General features: G+C 39.6%; 1 protein-coding gene across 2 annotated transcripts in view; it reads right to left on the bottom strand.

Annotated features, from left to right (window-relative positions):
- Window positions 1-593: 593 nt before the first annotated feature.
- The window catches only part of LOC131323479 (glycolate oxidase 1), a 54,705-nt gene continuing 28,912 nt past the window's right edge, over window positions 594-26,386 (bottom strand). Inside the window, exon 12 of one of the 2 annotated variants that reach the window (XM_058355297.1) lies at window positions 594-960. In XM_058355297.1, the coding sequence (XP_058211280.1) occupies window positions 784-960 (177 nt within the window). In that variant the 3' untranslated portion in view covers window positions 594-783. Of the gene's footprint in view, window positions 961-15,763; window positions 15,911-26,386 lie in introns of those variants that run through there. The other variant, XM_058355298.1, reaches the window with a different exon arrangement.

Below are 26,386 nucleotides of genomic sequence, written 5' to 3'. Positions count from 1 at the left end.
CTTTGTATTAATCGACTCAAATACAAATTATTAAAACCCTCTCTCAGACAAAGGTTCACACACACACTCTCTGCCTCACCACTCTCTGTTCTTTGCACACCTTACACACTACACATATACTCACCAATATATAGAGTTACAAGAGGGAAGAAGACAAAGAAGAAAGCATTCAATGGAAGTCACGCAAGCTGGGATCAATTTGCCCCAAATCCATTATTGGGAGAAATCTTGTGGGACCAAATCTCTCACAAGTTGAGTTGTCCCTCTCAGCTCCATTTGATTCACACATGGGCGGTTGAATTCAATACTTGAATCCATTTCCGCCACGAAAAGAAATCAATTAATGCAAAGGTCTTGTATTAATCTGAGCTGCTTTTTGGATCAAGGCAAGTAAAGGGAGATTTCTGTTTAGAATGCAGGAATTTCTGCATTGCTCACGGGGCCAATGTGAACACAACATAGAGGTGTAAACTTAAGTATGACCAAAAATATTCTGATCCAAGACTCCCCAAAAGTCAATAACTGAAGGTATAATATCCTTTTTAAAACTTGTATCAGCCATACATATTCGTATGAATTTGTTAAAGCAGCAAGAAACGAAACAGCTGCCATTTCTGGAAATTATTACATCTATCCATTGTCATTGCAGAATGTTTTCATAGTACATGTAAAATATCGTAAACAGATATGAGTTCAAAGGAAAGGCATCCTCTTGAACACACAATCATATATCTTCAATCTGCAATAACGAATACATTTGCTAACATTTTTTCACGCACGTTTTCATAACCTGGCCCAATGGCTGAGGAAGGTCCCAATCGGCCACAATGTGATTTCGCTAAGTGAATGGCATCCACTTAATGCCATGGTTAGTTCAAACTCGTCACGCAGCATCTGAAGTACTTTTCTGACACCAGCGTCTTCTTCTGCCAATGAGAACACCATGGCTGGCCTTCCAATCTGAGATTTGAGACCAAAAAATAAATGAATCCCTAGATGTAATGATAGCCTCAAAATTCGAAAGAATTCGATAAGCTTGTTCATTAGATAGTCAGCCTATGTCGTCAGAGTTAACCACAGAAAAACATGCATGAATGACCGGTCTAATTCCAAAACCAAGTTTTCAAAAAAAAGAAAAAAACATAGACCTCTGCTCGTTTACATAAAGGGCAAAGAGTAATACTCCATACAAGGATCAGGAATTGACTACGAAACAGATTCAGATGCTTCTCCACAAACTGTTAGATGCTGTGTATGGATCAAGGCTTGTTGAAGGAAAAAATGTCAGGTATTTTCATCAACAAATTTAAAATGTGTTTCCCTTGCCTTTTTTCCCCTTCTACAAATCTTGATCCAAACACATCATGTATTGAATTAACAATTACTATTTCACAAGGAAAATTATGAGACACCATAGATTTCAAATAAACTGGTCTAGAGTCGTATGAGATAAAGCACGACCTATCCAATGATGATCGACTTCCATCATTGTAGAGAATGCATGCAACAACTTCCAATATTATTTAGACCTTTGATCACCCCCATAAACGAGAGCAAAGTCAAATTTCATGAACATAAATGCGATTTATTTTTCCTAGTGACCGTGCCATACCGAGTCAAATATAAATTTATAAAAACCAAGAATTAACTACTACTCCGTAAAATAGTGGTTAAGACCGAATGTCGATCCGCAAGAACAGATTGGCTAAGTTACTTAAAATTTGATTAATTTTCAGATTAATTCGGAAGGGAAAAGATTGACTAATTAAACTAAAGCAATGAATTGAAAGGTTTGAAAACAATGGAAGAAAATATCTATGGTTTAGAATCCACTCTGACATGCGTAGTCTAGGTTAATTATTTGAATCAAAATGGATTATCGTTAGGGCTTGCAAACCCCAGCAATAATCGTCAAGAGAATAATTGAGTTGTTAAAATGTATAGACTATCCCATAGCACAGACCGTCTCAATAGCACAATCTGGCCATCTAACGGCACAATCCGTCTTACGAGTATAATCTATCTCAGAACTCCAACCAAAATTAGTGAAAATCATTGCAAGACTAGGTATTTGAAATCTGGAATACAAATACTCAACAGATGAAAGAAAGAATTGAAATCAATCCATTCAATTGAAAAGGAAAGGGTTCTTAGCCTTACAATCAATTCGAATAACAAACCCAAAACCTACGCATAAAAGAAGTTACTTGATATGGAGTTTCATCCTCCCCTACACAAGGGAATTTAGCCGGACATCGAGAAAATAAATATAATCACAAAACAATAAATCTCCATTGAAGATAATAAAAGTTTCAGAAAATACGAGGCAATATTGTTTTGTTTCCAGCCGTGGGTCGCGAGACCTCCCTGCAGTAGTGCATGAACTGAAGTCCGAAGTCTTCTGCGCAGCTTTTTTTTTGGTAAAAGACGATTCATTGAATAAAATTAAGCATTTACAATTCTAGGGTATGCAACCCCAATCAAATTCGCATGCAATAAAGTAGCAATACAACTAGGAGAATAAGGGTAGATATGTAAATCTCCCACCGACACCAGTGCGTCATTTGCCAACGCATCCGCATAGCTATTAGCTTCCCGGTAGATATGGTTGATGTCGAACACCTCAAGCTCACGCATCAAAGACCTGCAATCATTCAATATATTACCAAGTGGGTGGTTTTCGTTATTGCTGTCCTTGATAAGATCAATAACAGTCGGTGCATCAACTTGAACTTCAAAATTATGAATATTTTCCTCCTTTGCTAAAGCTAACCCATCTCTCAAGGCCCAGAGTTCCGCCATAAGACTGGAAGTTGCAGCCATATTCCTATGGAAAAAGATGCCGAGCAAAACCCTCGTTCTCCCTTTTATAAATCATAGCTGGGCCAGGCAACCCATGCTCCCCAAAAACTTAAGAATCTAATTAATCTTAGTCATACTATATAAACAAAAGCCTTTGGGCCCACCAAGGAAATAATGAATGAATTATATTGCCCAAATATAAGTGTTAAATGCCCATAATCTGATCGGCATCATGTAGTTTCTTGGGTATGAACTTCGGTCCACTGGAGTTAATTCGATCACGGACTTTATTTTGAACATAGCGGGATTTGACTTTGCGCTTCGTGCCCCCGACGGCCTAAATAATAGTTGTTAACATTCTTTCTCTGCAAATTAATAATTCAACATGAATGACCAAAAGATAATAGTAATTTCCAATTAAGCGCAACTAAGAACTGACGAGTATAAATAAGGGAGCCTAAATGAGTACATTTATGCACCGATCACCTAGGCACCAAATGCAGCAGGAGTTCAAGACCACAAGAGATAAACTGTGTTTTTGGTATGATTTTGTCAATTCATTATACTTGAACATCCAAGAACACAGGCATGCGGCCTTGTGCAGCTTTTACAACCTAAGATTAAATACAACTTCAGTACGTAGATGCATTGCTGAAAATAAATACCGATTCAAACTTCCTCATTGACGCTGATGAACTGAGGTCCCATTCCATATATAGCTTCAATTTTTGCAGTTGGGATCTCGTTGACAATAACTTCTTTCACCTTTTGTCCATATATAATCCAAATTACTGACGCCGATTATTACTTGGACACCACACAATTATTGCAATAACACGCGCAAAGAGGTTGATGAAGTTTGGTTTGAAAGCTTAACAACCTTAAAAATTATTGCAGGTGCGGTCAAAATCATGACCGTTGACCCAAGGGGAAACTTGACCAACCGCCCACGGAACATGCAACATGTTAAGAGGTCGTGGGAATGACATGTGGCTATTGATTGCCACGTAGAAAGGGGTTTGGTGCCATGTGCCACAGGGTGGGGTCGACACGCTGATGTGGCGTGCGGCTGTACAAGCTCACGAGATAGAGAAATCTGCGAGAGTCATCATGAGGGTCCCCGAGATCGCGATGTCAAGGTAAAGAGCCAAAGACGGGTCAAGATATGCAAGGATTACCTAGATGCCAGACACGCACCCTGGTCATGAGGTAGGACAAAAAAAGGGGCATCGTCGAGACACAATCGCCACGGGTCGTGACCTTGCTCCCACTGTGGGGGGATCGATCCAGTGGTTTGGTGGCTAAAGAAGGAGGTCCGTCGTGGGAATGGCGCGCGCGTGTCACGACCCGCCTTTTATTACAAATAAACTCCAAAATACACTACTTTTTATACACATCCAAGCCCCGTTCTCTCAATCTACAATTTTACATCCCAAAATAAATCAAAGTTTACATGCCTCAATGGCCTCACAAACAAAAATGTAAAAGTATCCAATTAAGTTCTCAAATAATAAAAAAAAAGAAACGAGAACATATCAATGATTCTGAAGCCTTCAGATCCATCTCTAAACCTGAAAAATTTGGGTTGCAAGAACATGAGCCACGGCTCGTGCAGGAAATATGCTAAATGAAAAGATATGAACATGCAAAGCTTGACATACAAAATATACTCTTTTTTATATGCAAGTATTGAAAAGTTTTCCATGCTTCCTTTCGTCCAATGTTCTAAATGAAATTATTAAATCTCCCAATTCAATGTCAAGTACAAAGAAGAGAAAATAATCCATGCATAATGTCAAGCATTTCTATTTTTTTGTTTTCCTTAATAATCTAAAGAATGCTCTTACGCCACCAAATCAAATATAACCCCGAATAGATCAAACAACCCATAAAACTCAACAAAGGAAAATGACAAAATCTAAAATATAATGGCCAACCAACTCAAATATCCATTCACTAACATTGAAACATAGAATTATATGAGTTGCTCACCGATACAACCAACCAACCACCGTACTAGACGTCTCTAGCACATGCACTTTACGGGCTACTAACCCGAAGGACGAAGCAACCTACCCGCGCGGGTTTACGGACTTTCACCGACGGCATCGTAATTGACCCGAGTAAGTTTACGGACTTTCACCGACGGCGTCACAATTGACCCGAGTTTCCCGGTGATCCAACTCAAAATCATGAAAATAACAATCCCAATATTATCATACTTGGCTCTAAGACCAAATCGACCTAAAATTCCTCAAATACCCATCCAAAGTCATCAAAATAGCCAATATGGGATAAATTCAATATAATCTACACAAAATCCACCAAGTATCCAAAATGCATATCAAAAAAATACCATTCCACGAGCTAACTGAGTGCAAAAGGAAAATTATACTCTGAATATAAATATGTCCATATAAGTTACTTTCATTTCCTTGAACACATGGAGTGCATAAACTAGCTCTTATTCTAGTATCACTTAAAATTCTTAATTTAAAATTCTTAATTTTCACTTTGAATGGAAACCCATACATTTAAAGATCAAGAATGCCAATAAAAGTATACTCCCTATCATAATCATGAATAACCATACAAATTTCTAACCAAAATCATGTATAGCAAATACTATCAACCACATCAAACTAGGGCAAGATTTAGACTATGAGTACTCTACCAAAATCTCAAAATAAGGGTACATCAACACATATACACATCCATATGTAAACATTTAGCATATATCCTACCTCAAAAGAGAGAAACCTCCAAAATGATGGAATCACGAATTTCGGCCGATTGAGATTTTGTTGGAACCAATACGTAGCCCTCTCCTTATAGATCGCGTTTCCTCTTCGCCTTTTTCCGAGATTCACAAGCATTGGCCTTCAATTTTGGTGTTGGAGTGTTAGGGTTTGAGAGAGAGAGAGAACAGAGAGAGAAGACGCAGGGAAAAGGGAAAAAAAGAAGAAATGGGAATCGGGTCTTTCTCTCTGATCCCATTTTCTGATTTTAAGTGTAGTTATTACACTACACCCCGTCAACTACCTTAAGCACTTCCTCAAGTTCTAGAAACTATAAAAATAAAAGGCAAAAGTCACCCACCGCGCACGACCAAACATACATCTACTACACATATAAACTATCCTTTGCTCGCAAAATTATCTAATTATAATTCTACGTACCAACAACAATAAAAATAAATTTAAAATTAGACACGGGTCTCTACAGCGCGTGCTAGTGCGGGTGGGGTGACGTCATCCTCGCGACCTGGAGGTTCGGTAGGGACACACATCGGGATTTCATTGGGCCGTCCTGGGACCGATTCAGGCCCAGGTGTCTATAAATATCCGACATTCCCTCTAATTTAAATAATAAGCTTTTCCTAGAGAGAGAAGGTGGTGAGCACTGATCCAGAGAAAGGAGAACATTTTTCTTGAATTGGCCTCACCCAATCCATCTAGGAAAATCTATCTACATCCCACACAAGAAAGATAAAGATGCGCTGCCTTTGTCTCTTCTGTTCTCTTGCTCCTTCCTTCACCCCAAACTAGACAGCCTCTCTTTCCTACCCTTTTCAACCACCAACCAATCACGCCTCTCCAGCTCATGCGAGATTCACACATCAGCTACCTTGCACGAAACGCGAACCTACAAATATATTCGAGCTTACTTCGTACAGTAATACACAAAGTGGACTACTTGACAATTCAACTAAGGAAAATTCAAGATTTCAAGTGACCATTAAATCTCATATATATAAACACAATTGTTAACAAACAGTAGTTTCAAGTGACCATTAAATTAAATAAGGGGGCAAAAATGAGTACATTTATGCTTAATAGGAGCACAATTATGCACAATTACACAGTAGTTTCGTTCGTGTTTTTGTTTCCATTTGCGATATGAAAAAGCAACACAAAATCGAAATCAGGAGTGACCTGTAACAATGGAGTGAGAATCTAAAAGATCCTTTCCTTCTGAATCACCAACCACTCTCTCTCTTTCTCTCTCTCATCAAAAAGTCTTTAATTTGTTTGGACGTGTAGAAATAGAATTTGAGGGAAATATCTAGTGGTAGTAGTACATGCGGTCTTGGGTATGTAGAATTGTCCAAAGAAAATAAATTAAATTCAGCGGGTTTGAAGAAGAGGACATTGATTTTGGCATATACTTCCTTACCCTATCTCTCAAAATCCCTCGACACTCAATTTCATAGGTCTTAACAGAGTTCTAAAGCATTTGGCCCGGGTAGTTTATTCTATAGAAGTTGTATGCAAAAATTATTTTATGAAAATGGATACTCATCATGCAAATTTATCGTGTTCTATTTCGTTAAATGTACAGTTCAAGTGTAAAATCGTATTTGATGTGCAAAAATGTATGAAGAATATTCATTTTTCTATCGATGTTTGACCAAATTGATTTCACACTCAATACTCTTTTCATAGATGTCTACGAAATGAGCGGTTGAAATTACGGATTGGGAGATGATGTGGTGCAGTCTCAGGTCGTCCATTTGGAGTCTTATGAAAGGGTGGGACGAAGGTAATCTTGCAATTTCCAAAAATGTGCCAAAGAGGCTGTCATTATTAGAATTTTCAGAAATAAAAATCTCCACAAGTGAGTCAAAAACGCTTTGGGATTTTCTAGAATTTCCACAAATCCCGCACTTGTGGGCCATTCTAGCCGTCTCATTGGTGCAACTTGCAAGTCTTTGTTTGGACGTTTAGAATTTGAGTGAAATATATAGTGGCAGACTTTTGGCTTTGGCATGAGATTTGGCACGAGGGTGGACTTGCTCTTAAAAGTATTGCCCTCAGGACCACATAAGATTACAAGAGAGCACCACGTAGGGATAACCCAGTGCACCTATGCCAAGGCCGAAACTAAGGTCTCGTCGTGTGCATTAATTAACGGATTCATTATCATCTGCTTTACATTTATATCCCTTCTACCACATCCCCGAATCTATTATCATCCCCACATACCGCAAAACGTATCTTTCCAACAAACGTGTCGTAGGGATTTGAAATTACTGTTTAGAATATTCAAATTGTGAATTTGGGTGATTGAATCATAATGTCTATCGACCATTAGTTAATTGAAATACATGATTTCCTATTGTCTTTGTAATGGCGGGCAGAAGTCTTTCCAAATCTTACTCATTTGTCTGTTTCCAAATCTTTCCTTATTTACTTAGGAAATTAGCATGGTTCGCTTGACTCAGTAGCGATTGTTGCTCGTGGGATGGCGTGGTGTGTGACCACAACTCCGGTCGTGTGATTAGCCTCGACCTCAGTAGTAGCTTTCTCCATGGTTCCATCAGCTCAAATAGTAGCCTCTTCAACCTTGTTCACCTCTGGAGGCTAAACCTTGCTAACAATCACTTCAACTATTCTCAAATCCCAACTCGAATTGGAACACTTTCGAGGCTAAGGAGTCTCAACCTATCTGATTCTGCCTTTTCAGGTCAAATCCCTTTGGAAATCTCATCTCTTTCCAAATTAGCTTTCCTTGACCTGTCTTGATATATTGATAGATATTCTGATGACAGCGTTTTGAAACTTGAAAAACCCAATCTGAGAGACCTAATTCAAAACCTAACAAACCTGAAAGTACTTAGCCTCCACGAGGTGAACATATCTTCTAAATTGCCAAGTGTTTTGTCAAATACATCCTCTCTAACACATCTTATTCTTAGAAGTTGTTTGTTGAACGGTGAATTCCCAACGGCCATTTTCCATCTACCAAACCTACAGAGTGTAAACGTTGCAGAGAAATAAAGATCTGACTGATTATCTGCCAAAATTTAACCATAGTAGTCCCCTCAAGAGTTTGGGAGTTTGGGAGACAAGTTTCTCCGAAACGCTGCCAAGTAGTATTGGTAATCTTAAATCCTTAAGTTCATTGGATTTAAGCGGTTGTAATTTCTCTGGGACGATTGCAGCTTCGGTTGCTAATTTGACCGAGCTCAAGGATCTTGAATTTCTTAATCTTGCTGATAACAACTTGAGTGGTGAAGTTGAGCTAGACATTTTTCTGAAGCACCCACACCTTACTGCATTGCAATTATCATTTAACAATTGAAGTTGAGCTAGACACAGTACCAATGCTACTCTTCCAAAGTACACTGTATTAGGATTGTCATCACACTGTATTAGGATTGTCATCATGCAACCTGAGGGAGTTTCCAGATTTCCTCCGTTTTCAGAATAAACTTGAGGTTCTGTTTTTTTCCTATAACCAAATTCATGGCCAGATACCACTTTGGTTGTGGAACATAACCAAAGAAAGCATGCTATTGGTCGACTTTTCCGGAAACTCTTTGATAGGCTTTGAGAAGTCTCTAGACTTCATTCCATGGCAGTCACTGACATATTTGGACCTCAGTTTTAACCAGTTGCAAGGATCACTCCCAGTTTCACCGCCTTCCATTGCTCTTTATTCAGTCACAAATAATAAACTCTCCGGAGAAATTTCACCATCAATCTGTCACAATAGTTCTCTTTCTACACTTGTCTTATCTTACAATAACTTAAATGGCACAATTCCTCATTGTTTGGCCAATTCTAGCGAGGCTTTATTGGTGCTCGATCTATGTTCCAACAATTTTTATGGCATTATTCCTCAGACATTTGCTTCCGGGATAGAGATGATTGATTTAAGTGAGAATAAATTGCGTGGGCAAGTACCACCATCATTGGCAGATTGCACATTGCTAAAAACTCTTGTTCTTGGAAATAATCATATTGAGGGTACTTTCCCCTTCTTGTTAGGAGCTCTTCCTGATTTACAAGTTCTTATTTTGCGGTCTAACAAATTTCATGGTGTCATTGAGAGCCCAGAAATCAATTTAGACCTCTCTCACAACGGATTCTCGGGAAACTTGCCGTCGAATTACTTCAAAAACTGGAATGCAATGAAGATGGAGAAGCTAGGAAATTTAACATACATGGCGGCCGATGTATCTTTTAGGACGGGTTCTACAATGGTGAGTTCTAGTTATAGCTATTCAATCACAATAGCACAGAAAGGCACACAGAGGGTATATGAGAAGATCCAAAGTGCCTTTGTTGCCATAGATCTGTCAAACTAACAAGTTCAGTGGAGAAATTCCAGAGTCTCTTGGGAGTCTTAGAGGGCTTCAAGTGCTAAACATTTCCAACAACAATCTCACCAGAGCTATCCCATCATCCTTGGCAAGTCTGATAGCGCTCGAGTCGTTGGACCTATCTCGAAACGTGCTCTCAAGAAAGATCCCTCAGCAACTAATCCAACTCACATTCATTGTAGTCCTAAACGTTTCGCATAACCATCTCATAGGCCGTATACCTCGAGGGAAACAATTTGATACGTTCGAAAATAGTTCATATGATGGGAATCCCGGGTTGTGTGGTGTCCCTCTGTCGACATCATGTGAAAATCCTAAGGCCTCACCACCACTGCTACACAGCTCTCAAAAGGATGAAACCATAGTTTTTGTTAGAAGTGTTTATTAGAGAAAGTGGGTTTGTCCCACATCGTCTATCTTATGTATGTGTAACTCTCCAGAGTAATATAAATAAAGGTATATGTGTAAGGGTTCATTAACACCCTATACACTTTTCCTCATCTCTAATAACATGGTATCAGAGCCTAACCTTAACCCTAATCCTAAACCACAAAATCCTAATACACCACCATCTTAACCTTAATCCTAAACCATACCCTAGCCTCTGCCTTAACCCTAACCCTAATCCTAGTTACTGTACTGTTCCCGCGTACTGTTCACAATTACTGTTCATCGCGACTGTTCACGGGTACTGTTCACCGACGTACTGTTCATCGAGTACTGTTCACCGACGTTACTGTTCATCACCTTACAGTTACTGTTCATCCCTGTTTCGGACCATCTTCATGCACTGGCATGCATCACCAGGCCCTGTTTTCTCGTTTTTGCAATTTCCGTTGATGTTTCTCTCATTCTGGTAACTATTTTCTATACTGTTTTTGTCAAGTATCTCCGTCATGTGGTGGACTAGTGGTTGTGAAGAATATGTTATGTTGGGGTTGTTGATATTGGGTATCTATCCAGCCTGGTGACTGGTTCGATGTTAGTATATTAGTTGATTTTGTTGATCAATAGTTATTGGTATTTTGCTTTGGCTGCGTACTGGTTATTTGCTAGTTATTGGTTGTTACCCCTCCATTGTTCGGTAGAATGTCTGAGAAGAAGGATTCTGATTCTGGTACTGTTTCTAGCCCTAATTCTACTATTGTTGGTAGCGTATCAAGTGGTTCTTGGTCTCGCGAGAGGCGCCCTATTACCTCCACACCATTAAATGGGGGCAATTTTGTTCTTTGGGCTAAAGCTGTTGAGGTGTATTATATGGGTCAGTCTGAGGACTCTTTTTTGACTGATGAGCCTCCTGTTACTGCTGAACCTACATATAGGGCATGGAAAGCTGTTGATGCCCGTGTTCGTTCAGAATTATGGAATAGTATGACGGAACAGGTTGCTAGTACACTGATGTTCTGTGATACAGCTAGAGAGGTGTGGACACAGGCACAGGAGTTGTATTCAGGTGTCGACAATCTCCGTCGCACATATGATCTTCATCAGTCTTTCTTTAATATATCTCAGGGTGATGATTCTTTTGAGGAATATTATGCTAAGTTTCGGCGCATTTGTAATGAATTGGATATATGTGAGCCACTTACTGCTGATATTCAGGTTATACGGCGCCAGCGTGAACGTATGAGGGTTACTCGTTTTTTATCCGGTGCATCATCCACTTTTGGCGCTGTGGGTAATCAGATTTTGGGAAATCGTGACTTACCTCCACTCAGCGAGGTATTCAGTCGTCTCCGATAGTCATCGTCTATTTCTGCACCGACTTCTAGTCGTTCTGCTTTGTCTTCCGCTATTTCTGACAGCTCTGCTTTGTCTGTCAGCCATGGTCGCGGTCGCAGTCGTGAATCTGGATTTAGTAGTCGTGGCCGCGATTATGGGGTGAGTGGTCGTGGCTTTGGTGGCCGTGATTTTGGGTTTGGAGGTCGTAGTCGTGATTCTGGAGGCCGTAGTTTTGGTCGTGGTCGTGGCTTTGGTGGCCGTGACTCTGGTTTTGATAATCGTGGGGGTCGCATATCAGGGGGAGGTGGCCGCGGTCGCGGTCGTGATTCAAGATTTTGCACTCATTGTTGGGGAACAAATCATACGGTGGAGTTCTGTTATAATATTCACGGCTTTCCCCAGGCTTATCAGGTTACTATCTCTCAGGATACTGAACAGTTTACTCAATCCTCTGCCGATGTGGCTATTTCAGCCGAGGAGTACCAACGTTTTTTGTCATTTCAGGCTGCGACAGGATCCTCTACTGCTACGCTCGCTCAGACCGGTTCATCCGTTGCTTGTGTTGCCTCCTCTTCTTCCTCTCCTTGGGTTATTGACTCAGGAGCCACAGATCATATGACTGGTACATCTGCTTTCTTTGATCACCAACCGGTTGGTAAAACATCTCATGTCACCTTAGCCGATGGCTCTACCACTGTTGTTACTGGCTTCGGTTCAGTTCCTGTCACTTCCTCTTTTACTTTATCATCTGTATTACATGTTTCTCGTTTCCCATTTAATCTTATGTCTGTGAGCCGTCTTACAAAATCTTTAAATTGTTCCGTCACATTTCTTCCTCATGGCTGTGTTTTTCAGGATCTCAAGACGGGGAGGAAGATTGGTGGGGGCATTGAGCGAGGTGGCTTATATTACTTGACTGTTTCTCAGCCTGTAGCTCTTCAGACATCAGAGTCTCCATACCAGCAGCACTGTCGTCTTGGTCATCCCTCTCTTCAGAGTTTGAAGCACCTTGTGCCCTCCTGTCGTTCCATTAATAAGTTGGTTTGTGAGGTCTGTGAGTTTAGTAAACACCGTAGAGTCACTTTTTTACCTAGGGTTGAGCGTCGTGCGTCGCGTCCTTTTCAGTTAGTTCATTCAGACATTTGGGGGCCTATTCATGTGCCTAGTGTTCCTGATTTTCAGTATTATGTTATTTTTGTGGATGACTTTTCTCGTCTTACATATCTTTATCTAATGAAAGAGCGGTCTGAATTGAAATCTGTTTTTAAAACTTTTTACATGGAAGTCAAAAATCAGTTTGATACTTGTGTTAAGATATTTCGTTCCGATAATGCCCGTGAATATTTTCACCATATTCTTTCTCATTTTTTCGATGATCATGGCATTATTCACCAATCGTCGTGCTCTCGGACTCCACAACAAAATGGAGTTGCTGAGCGCAAGATTCGGCACTTGTCCGAGGTTATGCGTGCCTTATTATTTCAAATGCAGGTTCCTAAGTCATATTGGAGTGACGCTGTTCTCACTGCATGTTATCTAATCAACCGTATGCCCTCTACGGTCTTAGGTGGTCAGGTTCCTCATACGGTCTTGTTTCCCAGTCGGCCTCTCCACTCTTTACCCCCTCGAGTTTTTGGGTGCACCAGTTATGTTCATGCACTTGATCCTGATAGGAGTAAACTTGATCCTCGGTCTTTTAGGTGTATCTTTCTGGGATACTCACACACCCAGAAAGGCTATCGATGTTACTCTCCTACTTTACGTCGTCACTTTGTGTGTGCTGATGTCACGTTCAATGAGTCCTTACCATATTATTCGGACCCTGTTGCTATCAATGATCTTCTTACACTCGAGTCTGTGTTACCTATGGCTGTTCCTACTGGCACTGTTTCACCCCAACCTTTGCAGGTATATGTTCGTCGTTTCCCAGCATCAGCACCGCCACCGCCTCAAGCACCGCCACCGCTTAAGGCACCACCTCCGCCTACAGAACCATTCTAGTCTGGCGAACTCTCAGTGCCCACGTCTCCGTCTTCTCCCCCGTCGCCGGATCCACCTGCTCCTCGATATCCGACTCGTGAGAATCGTCGTCCCCCAGCAAAATATGGTTTTTCTAATCTCTCTAGCACTTCTCATCCTATTTCTCGGTTTCTCTCTTATACTCATCTCTCTCCATCCCTTCGTGCTTTCACTACTACTGTTTCCTCCGTTTTTGTTCCTAAAACTGTTCAGGAGGCATTATCTCGGTCTGAGTGGCGGACAGCTATGGCGGATGAAATGTCTGCTCTTCATACTAATGGCACATGGGAGTTGGTTACTCTTCCTGCTGGGAAATCTACTGTTGGCTGTCGTTGGGTCTATACTGTCAAGTATCTACCTAATGGCACTATTGAGCGTCACAAAGCTCGCCTGGTTGCTAAAGGCTACACTCAAACTTATGGTGTTGATTATTTCGAAACGTTCTCTCCTGTTGCCAAGCTTGGCTCTGTGCGAATTCTTATTTCTCTTGCCGCCACTCTTGGCTGGCCGTTGTATCAGCTTGATGTCAAAAATGCCTTTCTCCATGGCGATCTCCAGGAGGAAGTCTATATGGAGCAACCACCTGGGTTTGTTGCTCAGGGGGAGCATCATAAGGTATGTCGTCTTCGCAAGGCACTTTATGGACTTAAGCAATCTCCTCGAGCGTGGTTTGGCAAGTTTAGTGAGGCTATTTTGAGATTTGGCATGCATCGAAGTCAATCAGATTATTCTGTGTTTTCCCTTATGTCGGCTCGAGGGAAAGTATTGCTCATTGTCTATGTAGATGACATTATTATTACTGGAGATGATCAGAAAGGGATTGGTGAGTTGAAACAGTTCTTACATAGTCAGTTTCACACTAAAGACCTGGGTAAGCTACGATATTTCTTGGGTATTGAGGTAGCAAGGTCAAAGGATGGGATTAGTTTGTCCCAGAGGAAATATGTGTTGGATATTCTAGAGGAGACAGGTTTGCTGGGAGCCAAACCTGTGGAGACTCCAATGGATCCTAATGTCAAACTTTGCGTTGATCAGGGGGAGGAATTTCCTCATCCAGACCAATATAGTCGCTTGGTTGGTAAGTTAAATTATCTTACCAATACACGTCCTGATATCTCATTTGCTGTTAGTATGGTGAGTCAGTTTATGTCTGCTCCTCGTCTTCCACATTGGGAAGCTTGTATTCGTATTGTGAAGTATCTTAAGGCTCATCCTGGACGTGATTTATTTTACCGTTCCAATGGTCATTTGCGTGTTGAAGCATTTACTGATGCAGATTGGGCAGGGTCACCTTCTGATAGACGTTCAACAACTGGTTACTGTACATTTGTTGGTGGCAACTTAGTTACCTGGAAAAGTAAGAAACAGACTGTTGTTGCAAGATCTAGTGCAGAAGCAGAGTATCGTGCCATGGCTCATACTACATGTGAAGTTGTTTGGTTGAGATCATTTCTTGAGGAGCTGGGATTTCGGGTGCAGTTACCCATTCCTATGTATTGTGACAATCAGGCGGCAATACATATCGCTTCGAACCCTGTGTTTCATGAGAGAACCAAACATATTGAGGTAGATTGTCATATCGTTCGAGAGAAGGTTGAAGCTGGTGTGTTGGCTATGCCTTTTGTGTCCACGGGTGCTCAGATAGCAGATGTTTTTACCAAATCACTATTTAAACCTCGTTTAGAATTTTTATGTAACAAGCTGGGAATTTGTGATATCTATTCTCCAGCTTGAGGGGGAGTGTTAGAAGTGTTTATTAGAGAAAGTGGGTTTGTCCCACATCGTCTATCTTATGTATGTGTAACTCTCCAGAGTAATATAAATAAAGGTATATGTGTAAGGGTTCATTAACACCCTATACACTTTTCCTCATCTCTAATAACAGTTTTAAATCGCGGTATCGGTCGCCGTCGTGGTATCGGTCGCGGTATATCGGTATCGGGACGTATCGGTGATACGTCGCGGGAATCGGGTGTCGCGGTCATGAATTTTTAAAAATCATCAGCAACATGTATAAAACTTGAAAAATATACTTTTGCCCCCAACATTGGCTTAAATTATCACATTTTAATTAATTTAAGACATGTAATAGCCCATTCTCTTCATGTGAAATCTCTATTATAAAACAGAAAGGTGTGGGGACAAGTTGTTGGAACGGCTTAGATTCATTTGATCCAAAGGCTGTAGTGCATTCTCCCACTTTCCGGTTAAGTGCCCATGGTTTTCACCTAAATCGCACAACTGACATCCCCTTCCAATTGGGATGCGTAGTGCCGTAGGCACGGGCTAGCACTAGTATCCGATAATTTATCAAAATCCGCAAGTCAATAAGATTTTACAAATATGAGAAAAATGCAACATTATGAGTTTCGATATAATTGACATAAATAGCAAAAATAAGATGAAGACATTAAAATAAACACACCATAGAGGTTTTACAGTACATAATCGCTAGCCACATTATGCAACATTATGTTTTTTTTGTTTTTTGCCGAACCGATACGAACCGGCCGAATCGGTCCACAAATCGGTTACATACCGGTACGTATCGGGAATCGGCCAGTTCACCTGTGAATTTCAGTCTCCCCGTTATACCGGCCTATATCCGAACCGAAAATCTCAAATACCGGTACGAACCGGCCGATACGAACCGTATCGGCCGATATTTAAAACTATGGATGAAACCGAGTTTACAAGTGGTATCTACTGGATGGTGATATTAATGGGGTATGGAAGTGGGCTAATAGTTGGGTTGGTTTTTGGGACCACTCTGACTCGGACGTATCACGAATGGTTTGTCGAGACCTTTGGAAGGAGGAAGAAAATTCAGAAGAAGCTTGAAAAGAAAGGAGCGAAGGAATTAAGTGTAAAATCTGTATTTGTCTGTAATATATATGCATCAATATGTGTGCTATTTAGCTTTTATGATATGTTGTCTTCTGTATTAGAAGCCTATAAAAGGCAGTAGCATTGAGTGTTTGAAGTATGGAAGTTGAGTGGGGGTGAAAGAAAGAGAGACGTGTGAAAGCTTTGTAATAATTTGTGTGCATCTGCAGTAAAAGTGTACTGTTTTAGATTGTGCGTAAATGTCTCTAGTCTCCCATCAGATTTGAGCTGCCAGAACAGGAAAATAAAATAATTAGAGGCTGGTTTGAGCTGGGTTTTCTACGGTTCATGATAGGGGTTGTATGGATTTGAAACTGGAGTTTAGATTAGGGGTTGGTTTTGGTTACTTGGTTAACTGGTACAGCCGTACAAGTTTGGGTAAGTTTTAACTACGTGGCGCCAATGGGAAAATTTGAACGGATAGATCCTCGGCAAGTAAGACAATTCTCTCAAAGAATTGATGGAGGTTGACAGTTGGGTCCAATCGATGACTATTTGTTAACGTTTGGTGTCTAATTGCTAATTATGAAAGTTCAAGCATATATGAGACATTGAGTTGAGTTGAAAGGTCTATGGTATTTTGAAATTCAGAAAGATAGTAACACAAAATGTACAAGTTGCCAAAATTTTCTGTACAAAATATAGCTAGTTGATCAATTTTGCTGCAATGCCCAGAAAAGTTCCTTTACTCCGACAAAAATGATAGGATCATCAATAAGACCTTCACTCCATACGTCAACATTAATGTCACGCCCCAAAAATAAAAAGTGACCGGCCGTGAACCATGAGGCTAACCCATGGAACACGTAGCCTAAATAAATTAAAGTAACCGAAAATCAAATGATCACATTTTGTTATTAATCAAATCCAAAGCCAAATATGCCTCAACCATAAACATGGGGCACAACCATCCCATGAACCAACAATAATAATAAAAAAAAGAAAAAGAAATTGTTATCTGAGAATTGTTTCAAATGCAAAAGCGATTATTAAATAAAACTAGAATGAGACACCCTAAGGAAATTAACAAAAGAAATTCCCGAGACGCCGCCAGAGTCCTTCCCTAAATCCTAACTCCCCAACTTGCCTGAAAAAAAAATTGGATAAAAATCCGTCAGCTGACGAGCTCAGTGAATAGCAAGTATGAATATTAAATAAAGTTATAATCGGGGATGAAAATAATTTACCATTAAACATTATTTGGCGTATGAAGTGTCCGGCAGAATAATAAATTAATTAATGAAACATTTAACCAATAAATATTCTTAGTGGTGATCACAACATTAACTCCATTAACAATGGAGAACCACAATCAAATAATACAATGGCCAAAATAAATCTCATCAAAATTGGATCCAATATCGAACTTAGAGTCACCAGGGTTGGCAGCCTGTGGTACTTTTCCCTTAGACGATCTGGCAAAAGAAAGTCGTTAAGCATTAGGGTCACCGGCCTAACATATTCTCTTCCCTAATGGCTAGGGTCACCAACACGAAGAGGAATAATTTCCCTGGACTTCGAAAATAAATGTTCCCATTAATATCCACCAAATTCTCACTCAAAAAAATAATAACAATTGGTCTCCGAAAATTCATCACATGCCAATCTATAGAATAACTTATAAACAGTTTTGAGTTTCTGAATAACATTCATATAAATTTCTGAAGTAAATAATTTTAAAGGACACAAGGAACTTTCGAAAGTACGTAACATACTTAACTATTCACCTGGGTCCAAAGGTAATGCAACTCGAGTACGCAAAAAGATGTTAACCTGAACAAAAGAATCATATACGATCACTAACTACAAATAAATTTAACTTTCCTACAACAAATTAAGACTACCTATAAAGAACTGAACCCAAAACTAAAATAGCCCTAAGTCACCATACCTACAGAACCCAAACTCCATACACCAAAACAAAACGCACACGCCACACCTCTTTGCGTTTCCCACGCATACCACCTGCCCTCATAGAACCAAAACTCATTCCACCGTCAACTCCACTTCAAACCCATACCCCATGATTGGGAAAAAATTTCAGTGCCGAGCAGGTACCATGCGGTCCCTGTTTGCACATTCAAGCTGTCTATTTCTTTTTTGAACAGCTCAAATTTGGAGAGAGAAAAGAAGATAGAAAGTGTTGGGGTGAGAGAAGAAAGAGAGAGTTTCAATCCAAGCCATCCAATAGTGTATCGAACAGCTCGGATGCACCGAACGAGTATCACATGGGATATATCCGCTCGACACTGAAAAATGTCTCCCATGATTGATAATAAAATGCTATTGGCATCAAAACTTCACAGCACCCAAAGTCATAAGCACTGCCATCTTACCTAACACCAAAACGTGGCACGCAACACCATCTCCAAACACCACGCAAAGCACACGCACACAGCACCGCACCGCACCGCACCGCACGCGGCCGCCACCGTGCACAATTTTAGACACTGGTCTCACACCCACACCACATAACCAGACAAACCTAATCAATTAATTAACCCACAACTTTTGTCCAACCACAGATGGCCCCAAATGAATTAAATGCCGGAATTAGAAGTCCAACCAAACAACTTGATTCTATAAAGACATTACCGCTCCACGAAAACCTCAAAGGATAATGATACGTACCTGACGAAGTATCGAGAACGAGCTCTAGAACTGGAGTACGAGAGAACACTCCGAAAACCCTTTCACCTAAAGGCGGCTGCTGCTGCTGCTGCTGCTCTCTCTCTCTCTCTCTCCGTCAGATGTTTTCTAATTCTAATAGCCCTAGTCCGTGTAATTGTCTCCTTAAGAGTAACTTTGCAAAACTACCTACTACTAGCTAAGGAGGCGACTATTCGCAGTCCCGTATTTTCTCCCGTTAAAAATTTTCAATTATACTTGATAGTTAATTACCGAAATTGATATACATTTTCAGCATACAATTACTGAAATATAATATTTTTTTCAACAGTTATTTACCGAAAATGTATGTTCGGTAGTTGTTTACCGAAGATTGAACATATTTTCGACATGTAGTTACCGAAATATAATCTTGTTTTCAACAGCTATTTACCGAAATGCTATGTATGATTTTCAACAACTATTTATCGAAATGTAATGAGCTAAGGGAGAAAATACGGGATTGCGAATAGTTGGCCCCTAGCTAATTAGTTAATTAGAATTAGATGAAACGTAACACAATTTATAAAATTACCATTCGGTACCACTAGTTTATCTAAAATTAATCTAATACCCCAAATATTACAATCGGTCAACAATATCAATAGCACGCACAAAATAATTAGTTGGGACCAAATCATAATACCAATTAATAACAGCGATATAACTATTTAAATAAATGAAAATGCTAGGTTGTAACAATTAAGGTCTGTTAAGTTTTTTTTTTCTTTTTTTCTTGTAAGACGATAAGTTGTTATGTTAGTATATAAGTATTTGTTAGATTACTACAAGGACTAACCTCTTGCCCACGTAAGTCTAACGCAAAACCTAATGCGCGCTACACGACCATTGGGCCAAACCCCGATGTCTTAAGGTCCATAAGTTTACAAAGTAATAAGTGTAAATGATGAGGATGAATAGAAGGAGGGCATATTAATTCGACCAGTGTCATGTCGCACCAGCATTCGGCAGCCAGCTGTACCCGACGCTCCATCTTGTTAGAAATGCGGGTACTCCTATGTTTATTCACAAAGACTCTGTAAAGTTACAAGTTGCCATTTTGCTTTACAAAATAACTAGTTGTTCTTTTTGCTGCATTGGCTTAGAAAAGCTTCTGAACTGCCAACGCGATAATTTTCTCGTTCCCCCTTTCACATATTTTTGTCCAAGTAGACGTCGCCTGTTTCTTTCTTTTTCTAAGCATACTTTGAGGAAAAGGCATGCATAGAACTGCCTAAGTTATGGTTACTAGCATTTCTCTTGCTTCCAGATATGGGGGTTTGAAGCAATTCCACCCGTCGATGCCTACAGTTCAAAAGGTTAACAAAGAGCAATGTTACTGCACCGGCTTGGTACAATTTTGGCGCAATCTCATAACTAGACCATTGAATTAAACCAGTCTCAGTCTCGATGCAAATCAAATGGCTTATATGATGTGGCATGTTGGCAATTGCCAAATTTGGCACAAAGAAATTGGATCTGGCAAAAGGGTAGAGAGGGGTTTGGTATTCTTGATGCCTAACTTTGGCTTTGTCATGGGATTTGGCATGAGGGTGGATTTACTGTTAGAAATATAAACATTGATGCAGAAATAGTGGCCTCACCGCGTGCATTGATTGCTAAAGAACAAGACAGCTCCATCAATCGGCTATAGAAACTAGAACCCAAGTATTATGCGAGAAAATTTAAGTACTTATGTATGGAATTGAACCAGCCATTTAGCAGTGGCCTCATTGGAAAACAAAGGAATTGAAGCGACTCCAAGCATTTCCGAAGGTCAATTGAATTCTGCATAAGAACAAGTCAGACATTTTCCTCAAAGACTGAACAGTCATTTTATTACTTAAACACCAATATATCATGCAATTATTCCATGAAAAACTTGAAATAAACCAAGATCATTTAAGAAAAAAAGTATTCAAGGATGGACATCATCTAACGCAATGTTTTTAAACTTTCTGAGACCAAATAAAGATCAGAAGAATGAAGGTGATGCGAGAACTTTTCAAAAATGATTTGTTTTTCGACCCATTGATGGTAAAATTGTCATATTGTTTAATTTATAATTAATTTGGAATTCAAATAACTTGGGCTATAAATTAGGCTCGATAAGCTTTTCTTAGGTTCAAACCACGTGCCAATCGGAGTTCGGTAGTCTCCGTGGCAAGCTTCCAAAGTTTGACCTCTTTTTTAGTTTTAATGCGCCTCAGGTGCAGTTTCATGCGCCTCGGGCGCACTTCATTGAAGTGTGCCCTGGCGCACATCCTCAACATATCACTATCAATTAAGCACCACTACCACCACACTTCATAACTACCATGCCTCAACTTCATAACTTCCGCCACATTTAACCACTACCACCCCTATGGTAGTAGTGTCTGTAACATCTATCAATGTATGTGTAATTCATAAGTTTTCTTTTACACTGATGCCAATATCTTCTTTTTGCGATATATTCGGATGCCGTTGAGTTGTATAATACCGTTGCCCCTGATTGCTCAATTTACCTGCAATATGTAACAGATGATGGCGGAGGCTCAGCTTTTGGCATTGTCTCACTGATAATTTCCTGGTATTGAGTTTTGTTGGTTTAAAGAATCGGCTATGAAGTATATGTGTTCTGTTTGTGTCTGTCCGAATTTAGTTTCTGTAGGGTATCCTAAATTTGCAGCGTTGTAACTTAATGAGTATTTGAGCAAAGGTCTGCTATTATAATCCCAGCAGCTTTTCAAATCAAGGCCAATAAAGCGAAATTTCTTTTTAGCATCGGTTAGTTCGTAACTTAAGTATGACCAACAATATTATTAAGCCACTCAATAATGAGTGTTGTAATGTTCTCAGTTTCTTATATTGCTACGACTTTGTTAGCACGGGAGGTATAAAGCCTTGTAGAGCTGTAAAAGAAGAAAACAATAAGTACAACATAATCTCGGTTCATCATAGTGTGAAGTGCTTTCTGCATTTTGCCCTCACTAATAAGGTCGCCCACCTTCACCCGTTTGGCTACATGGTTCCAATTCTGTTGATTACCTTATCCAGAGGCAGCCAAATGCACTGTTCCAGCCGCTCAATGAGTATGGAAAAAGGATGCAACTTTAGTTGAGAAGCAGATTATTTATTTGTCTCTTGGTCAAGGATGGAAAGGAATGCACATTTAGTTGAAAATGAGATTATTGTCTGCTTCATTTGATTCTCGGTCAAGCATTTAATCTTTTCTAAAAAAAATTTCTGCATAGAGACACGGTACTCATTACTTTCATGGTGTCACAATAGCAGCGTACGAGGCCCGAAATCTAGAGTCTGAAGCATTGTCAACCATTTTATCTTTTTTTCAAAAAAATTCTGCAAAAAAGACACAGTACGTGTTGCTTTCCGTGGTTTCACAATAGCATACGAGGCCCGGAATCTAGAGTCCGAGGCATTGTACGATTTTCGCCCACCGGACTTGATTATGGCCAGCCTCCCCCTGTCCAATATTTTGGACCCTCCATATGTCCGGCTTCTACTTACGGAAACTGCTATTACTAATCAATAATAAGAAAAAATGGCACTACTATTGATGGAAATGCAACTATCCATCCTTGTCCCCTTACCCAAACGAACCAGGTATTAATAATCACACCAATATAATAATACCCTATTCTACCATAACCCCTAACACCCCTTCAAAACTTGTTCCGCCTACAAACGGCTCGTAGGGGTTTGAAACTATCACTGCTCAGAATATTCAAATTGAGAATTGGGGTGATTGAAAAGCATGGATGTCAGACGGAATCTGATCATTCAAGAAGTTTGACCATAAATTCTAAATTCTGCATAGAGAGAACAACAGAATTTTCCACAATAGCAGCGTATAAGGCCTGAAATCTAGAGTCTGAAGCATTGTCAACCATTTTATCTTTTTTCGAAAAATTTCTACAAAAAAGACATGGTACTTGTTGCTTTCCGTGGTTTCACAATAGCGTACGAGGCCCAGAATCTAGAATCCGAGGCATTGTACGATTTTCGCCCACCAAACTTGATTATGGCCAGCCTCCCCCTGTCCAAAATTTTAGATCCTCCATATATCCAGCTTCTACTTACGAAAACTGCTATTACTAATCAATAATAAGAAAAAAATGGCACTACTATTTATGGAAATGCAATTATCCATCCTTGTCCCCTTACCCAAACGAACCATGTATTAATAATCACACCAATATAATAATACCCCATTCTACCATATCCCCTAATACTCCTTCAAAACTTGTTCCGCCTACAAACGGGTCGTAGGGGTTTGAAATATATCACTGCTCAGAATATTCAAATTGAGAATTGGGGTGATTGAAAAGTATGGATGTCAACATAATCCAAACATTCAAGAAGGTTGACCATAAATTCTAAATTCTGCATAGAGAGAACCACAGAATTTTCCACAAGGACAGTTACAGCCATTATTGTTTGTAGACTCTCAATGAAAAGCTTGGTTTATACTAATCTTCTAGTTGAACGGATGACATGCAAGGAATTGAAGAGAGGAGAATAGCCATTTCCACAGCGTCGCTTTACACTTAACAGTCAACTTTTCTCTTCACATTTCTACAAAAAAATATTCAATAATTCAAGTGGACCCCCATTAAATAGCGTCACCCTCCAATCTAAATCTTGGCTCCACCATTGACCGTACGCCAACTCCTTAGAATTGTTCATGCTTTTGAACATGGCATTACTCAATTGTAAAACTTACATACTTCACGTGATCTAAAAACGCATAGTCAAAAAGATTATATACAGATGAAAAAGTTGCCAGTTTTGTTTAGGAAAATAGCTACTTGATCTACTTTTTGCTGGAATACAATTAAAAAAAAAGTCTACTGAAAGTTTCTTAACCCCTAATGTATTTTCTTTATACTCTTTCACTCCTCTTCTACGGGTTTGAAATCACTTCTTAGAATGATGTCCCACAGGATGGGAATTCGACACTCTAATTTAATTCTAATAGTAAGTTAGGCTACGCGAAGTGTATCGTGATCCGAATGAATGTGTGAATTCTGATTTAATTTTGTAAATACTATGGGGCAATGGAGTTACATCTTATATACATACGGCACAAGTTACACGACATTGGAATCTTTCCTTTAAAACCAGACACCGCCACGATAATCCCCATACTTTTATTAGTCTATGTTGAATTTTCAAGATTTTTCGGAGACCAAAATCTGAACGCATACGGATTGAACTCGCGCTCGCGGAACACTTAATACGCTGTGTCAATAGGGGGAGGAAACAAGTGTAATTTTTTAACCTGTTTCACCATTCACCGTTTCATATATCAGACAAAAGGGAATAAAACTCTAATTTATTATGCAAAGCAAAGGAAGAGATTAGGAATCAAAATAAAAAGAGAACAGAACTTCTGTACTGGTCCTCCACACTGACGGATGCGCCGTTCGCCGGAAGACTCCATTGCCGAGCTTCCTTTTCCCTCTCTTCTAGTAGTCTCACCTTCCCACTCTCTGAATTTATATTAAAATAGGTATTTCACGTATCTATATTGGAAAGTGGAGTGAAAAATACAAGACACCCAAATCACACATAATACACGCACACCACCACAAATTGGTAGCCCTGGCTGCCGGCCACCCTGTGCTACTTCCTCTCACCTCTCCACAATATCTCTTTCTCTTCACGCGTTCGCCGCACCCGAACCCCTAATATTTTCACAAACAAAACTCCTTTCGGCAAAGAGTTTGAATTTGAAACTCGCAGCCGTAATGAAATCAACCCTAAAAATATGTTCTTAAAAGCCTAATTTGAAATTCTTGATTGTTATTGACTGATTTTAGACTAAAGTTCAAGGAATATTGGAAAAAAATTGAGGTATCCATTTGGATTTCTAAAATTTACGTGAAAGAAATAGAATACCTAAACTTAGTAGAGAAATTAGATTTTTAGTGCACTGATTGACCCTAAATTGTCTAAAGGAGTATTTTGACTTTTAAAATAAATATGACACTACCCAGTTATGGACATTACTACCTAAATTAACTAGTTAAATTTCGGATATAGGAATCTTAGCTAACATCGGAACATTACGTGTTTAGGTGCAACTAGTGTGAAGTGAGGTGACGCGTGTAAAGTGGCCACTATTTCTTTTTGGTGAGTTGCGCATACCTTAGTTACACTTATTTTCTGAAATTTAATTTGGAATGAAATGCCATTGCTTGTTTTGCTGGAAAATATGGGAATTGAGCTTCCTACTTGCTTTATTTGATGTTAATGCATGCAATGGTTGGCTTACAAATCTTTTGTGTTACAGTTAATCTAGACCATTGCAATATGTTATGGGAACTTGAATTTTACTTCTTGCTAGTACATGCTCGTGATAATATGATTCATTCAGACGGTGTCCCGAGCGCTAGGGGACGGGTAAAGATACTAGTGGCATGAAGTAATAAGGTAGGAGATGCAGCCAGGCGTCACCAGGTATTGATATCTTACCACTCTTTAATGGGGTCGCTCCCCAACCTACTGGCAAAAATACCGTTAAATGATATTATCGCTCAAAAGTGCAAAAGTTGAAAGAGAAATGAAATGAAAAGGGTCCATCTCTTGGACCGTAGAAATGAGCTTTCGGACAAAAATGCTTGTACTGGATGGTCAACGAATATTTGAATTGTTGCTTTGAATTGTTTTATAATGTGGTGTATTTCCATAGTCAAACTTGTAACTTTGGTATACATTTCTCACCCGAGCTTCGGCTTATGAAAACCTTTTCCAATTTTTCAGGTTAAGGTAGATAGCAAGTTGTGGACTGAATGAGGTGCTAGAATAACCATGGAGAATCATGTGTAGTCTAATGTTTTGTAATTTTTATACTTGTACACTTAGAAGCTCTGGGATTATATTGTTTATTCTACGCTTCCGCATACTTTGCTTATATGGTTTAAATTGACAATGATAAGTGAGAAATCCCTAAACTAGAATATGTGCAGGCCTTCGGTGGCTTAACACCTGCTTGGCCGGTCATGACTTCCAAGGTAGGTTTTGGGTCGTGACAATGTGTCTGCCATTTGGGTAGTAATTAGTTAAACATGATTTCTCTTTGTCTGTTTACTTCATGCGCAGAAGTCTTTCCATGCCTTCTCATTTCTCTTTTCCCCCATTTACGGGGAAAAATTTAGTTGATTCCTTCATAATCAT

Source organism: Rhododendron vialii, chromosome 4a (genome assembly GCF_030253575.1).
Source record: "Rhododendron vialii isolate Sample 1 chromosome 4a, ASM3025357v1".
Taxonomy (NCBI): domain Eukaryota; kingdom Viridiplantae; phylum Streptophyta; class Magnoliopsida; order Ericales; family Ericaceae; genus Rhododendron; species Rhododendron vialii.
Note: the sequence above shows the minus strand (reverse complement) of the source record. Positions and strands in the feature narration are given on the sequence as shown.